The 4,063-nt window shown below is 37.8% G+C and overlaps 1 protein-coding gene across 1 annotated transcript; it reads right to left on the bottom strand.

Annotated features, from left to right (window-relative positions):
- Positions 1–407: 407 nt before the first annotated feature.
- On the bottom strand, positions 408–1,448 carry LOC138338618 (uncharacterized). Its single transcript, XM_069289598.1, has one exon. The coding sequence runs from the start codon at positions 1,446–1,448 to the stop codon at positions 408–410; it is 1,041 nt and encodes a 346-aa protein (XP_069145699.1).
- Positions 1,449–4,063: the final 2,615 nt, after the last annotated feature.

The following is a 4,063-nucleotide window of genomic DNA, read 5'->3' as shown; positions in this document are numbered from 1 at the left end:
GAGATTTTTCAAGTTCTTCCTTAAGTTTCACAATATCCTGTTCTAATTTGTTACTCTTTTCAAGTGACAGACTAAGATTTGTTTCAGAGTGTTTCAATTTTTCTTGAATTTCAGCTTGCAGACTATTTGATTTTCCATTCAGCTTTTCAGCTTCTTCAGTAATCTAATACAACTGGTTCTTAAGTTCAGAGTTATTTGACTCTAGAGACACCATTCTTGACATTGTCTCTTCAAATTGAACTTTGTTTTCAGTTAAAATTTCAAGCTCAGCATTCATGGTATCTCTTTCAGATGTTAACTCTATCACCGAATCTAGCATGACTTTTGCCAAAGCTCTCAATTTTTTAAGAGAATATTTATCCAAGTCATTTTTCATGTCAAGAAGAGTTACCTGATTGTCCTCCTCTTTATTTTCTGTGTGTGCCAATGAGAGCAAATATTTCATTGAAGACAGTTTCCTCCTCATGCACAACGACCATAGACACATCTTTTGGCTCATCAGGATCTTCTGAATCACTTGAAGAATCCCCCCAAGCAGCAAGAGCCCTTTTGACAACCATATCAGCAGAAGCTTTACGATCTCTGTTACCAGGTACCAGGTCCCTTCTATTTTCTTTGTCACCCTTGTGTTTTTGCTGTTCATTGTTTTCATTCTTGAGCAAAGGACACTCTCTGATGAAGTGCCCAGATTTTCCACACTTGTAGCAAGTATCACCTTGAGCAGCATTTCGAGTCCCATTTGTTCCTCTTTTATAAATTTTGTTTTTCCTCACAATTTTTTGAAATCTACTGATGAGATATGCCATATCATCATCATCACTTGAATCTTCATCTGATTTATACTTCAACATCAATGACTTGTCCTTCTTGACTTCCCTTTTTGACAAATCATAGTTTCGATTCATCTCATGTGTTTTAAGGTTACCAATCAAAGCATCCATAGTCAGCACCTTCAAGTCCTTGGCTTCTATAATGGCATCAACTTTGCTCTCCCAAGACTTTGGAAGAACTCGAAGCACTTTCCTGACTTGTTTGGTCATGCTTATAGGTTCACCCAGACTTCGCAGCTCATTTGTAATAGAAGACAACTTGGTGAACATGTCATGTATTGTTTCTCCTTCCTTCATTTTGAAGTTCTCATATTGTGAGGTAAGCATGTCAATCTTAGATTCTTTGACTTGTACAGTTCCTTCATGTGCAGTCTTCAAGCAATCCCAAATTTCCTTAGCAGACTCACAAGCTGACACTCTGTTGTACTTATCAGGTCCTATCCCACAGACCAGAAGAGTTTTAGCTTTGAAACCCTTTTCAATCTTTTTCCTGTCAGCATCATCATATTTCTGCCTGGGCTTTGGAACAGTAATGGTCTTTTCTCCATCCTTTTCTTCCATCATTGGAACACTTGGTTCATCTAGTACAATATCCCATAACTCGCTATCTTCAGCCATGAGGTAATCGTGCATTCTAACTTTCCACCAACTGTAGAAGTGTCCATTGAAATGAGGAGGTCTGTGTGATGACTGACCTTCTCGAGGTTAAGTGGAGCTGCCATTCTAGAGCAATATCACTTCCTTGGTGTTAACCAAATAGATAGTGCCTACTCTGATACCACTTGATATAATATGAGCATTCACTTAACAAGTAATGGACCAGGTCCCTTACTACACTCCAGAAAATTACCAGAAAGTTAAATGCAGTAAAATCAACACAATGATTTTACGTGGAAACCTCCTTGCTTAAGGGATTAAAACCACGACCTGCCTCACATGATTTTCAATCGTTTTCACTAATCTTCAAAAGCAAAAGTAAAAAACGATTACACCAAATATAAGAGAGAGTTATCAATCTTACCGTTAAGCAATAGCCCTCTATTGCTTAACAAGCCTAAGTAGAAAACAATCTACCCACTAAGCTATCCCACCTGGACAACCTAGACTTTTAACACAACACACCAAATCCTGTATAAATTCAGGAGTGGTTTACAATTTAAGAACAAGAGAATAAATTCCTAAACAACTAGACGAAAAGCTCCAGATGTTGCTGTTTTTCTTGGAATAATTCTGTCTTTGCTTTGTGTTAGCTTTTGCAAGAGTTCTTGAAAAGTTTTATCAAGTTGCAAAAACTACTCACAAATGTTTAGGAAAGTGCCTTTTATATGGGCAAGTCACTTTCCTAAACTTCTTTGCCATTGGCTGGAAAGGTCACACTTTCTGATGCCATCGGGAAGTGTGCACCTACTTTCTGTACCGTCTCCAGCTGGCAGTCAACTGGCTCGTCATCATGAGAGCCTGGTACCTCTACTAGGTCCCTGGGTTTGTTTCATCTGCAATACTTCAAACAAGACACCTGCAATACTCAAGTAAAAAACCCGGTACCTTTATGAGGTCCTTAAGTTTGTCAAATCATCAAAACTACAAATAACAGTTAGACTGAATAACTTTTCCACTTTTATGGTTAACTCTTGCTTACTTTTCGCATTTCTTTCGTGTTGTTGGGTTGAGGCTGACTTCTCTTTGTAGAAATGGATAAGTGACATTACGTCCATTTTTTTATGGTAATAGTTGAAAGGTGGAGACTTAAGCAAGTACTGCTGCCTCCATATCAAATCATAAATCCGTTTTATTCCATAATGTTATTAGTTCCAAAATTCAACCTTGACCCATGTTAGATTTGATATATATCAACTAAAAAAGAATTAGAGAAATAAAAGTTTGTTATTCTTAAGTCAATGTACTACAGAAATTTCCGAGAAGCTACTACTCAAATTGATGAAAAATTTGAGTAGTATATGTGAAGACGGCTTTCCTTCACGGTGACCTTGAAGAATATATTTATGTGGAACAACCTGAGGGCTTCAAAGTAGATGGTAAAGAAAATTTTGTGTGCAGACTCAGAAAGAGTCTATATGGCCTAAAGCAATCTCCTAGACAGTGGTTCAAGAAGTTTGAATCTGTTGTGGGGGAGCAAGGCTATAAGAAAACTTCATCTCATCATTGTGTATTTGTACAAAAACTTTCTAACCATGATTTTATCATCCTTTTGTTGTATGTGGATGATATGTTGATTGTGGGCAAGAATATTTCCAAGATTGACGAGCTGAAAAAAGAGTTGTGTAAGTCTTTTTCTATGAAAGACTTGGGTCATGCCAAAAAAATTTTGGGCATGAGAATTACTCGTCTCAGGGATGAAAGAAAGATTTATTTGTCCCAGAAGAAATACATTAAACATGTACTAGAGGGCTTCAATATGAAGAATGTTAAGCCTGTTAGCACACCTCTTGGTAGTCATATGAAGTTGAGCAAGAAGATGTATCCTACAACTAGGGAGGAAAAAGAGAGCATGACCAAAGTTCCATATTCCTCCGTCGTTGGAAGTCTTGTGTATGCAATGGTGTGCACTAGACCTGATATTGCTCACACAGTTTGTGTTGTCAGTAGATTTCTCGAAAATCCGGGAAAGAGCATTGGAAAGCAGTGAAGTGGATACTCAGGTATTTTAGAGGAAGCTCAGATGAATGTTTGTGTTTTGGAGCATCAAATCCAATCTTGAAAGGATATACAGATTCTGATATGGCAGGTGACCTTGATAACTGAAAATCCACTACTGGATATTTGTTTATTTTTTCAGGGGGAGCTATATCATGGAAGTCATAGTTGCAGAAGTGTGTTGCACTATCTACAACTGAAGCTGAGTATATTGCGGCTACTGAAGCCGGCAAGGAGATGATATGGCTAAAGCGATTTCTTCAAGAGCTTGGCTTAGGTCAGATGGAGTATATTGTCTATTGTGACAGCCAAAGTGCAATAGACTTGAGTAAGAACTCCATGTACCATGCAAAAACAAAACATATTGACGTCAGATATCATTGGATTCGTGAGGAAGTGGAGAGTAATTCATTTCACGTTAAAAAGATCCACACAAGTATAAATCCTACAGATATGCTGACCAAGACGATACCCAAAGACAAGTTTGAGTTATGCAAAGAGCTTGTGGGTATGAACTCTCTCTAAAGGAAATGAAGATACCTCTTTCTAGTGAATGGGTTTGGAGAGGGAGATTTGTT

This window comes from Solanum lycopersicum, chromosome 9 (genome assembly GCF_036512215.1).
Source record: "Solanum lycopersicum chromosome 9, SLM_r2.1".
Taxonomy (NCBI): domain Eukaryota; kingdom Viridiplantae; phylum Streptophyta; class Magnoliopsida; order Solanales; family Solanaceae; genus Solanum; species Solanum lycopersicum.
Note: the sequence above shows the minus strand (reverse complement) of the source record. Positions and strands in the feature narration are given on the sequence as shown.

Excerpts from the sequence above, each read along its gene's own strand:
- LOC138338618 (XM_069289598.1), bottom strand. The coding sequence starts at position 1,448 with ATGGCTGAAGATAGCGAGTTATGGGATATTGTACTAGATGAACCAAGT.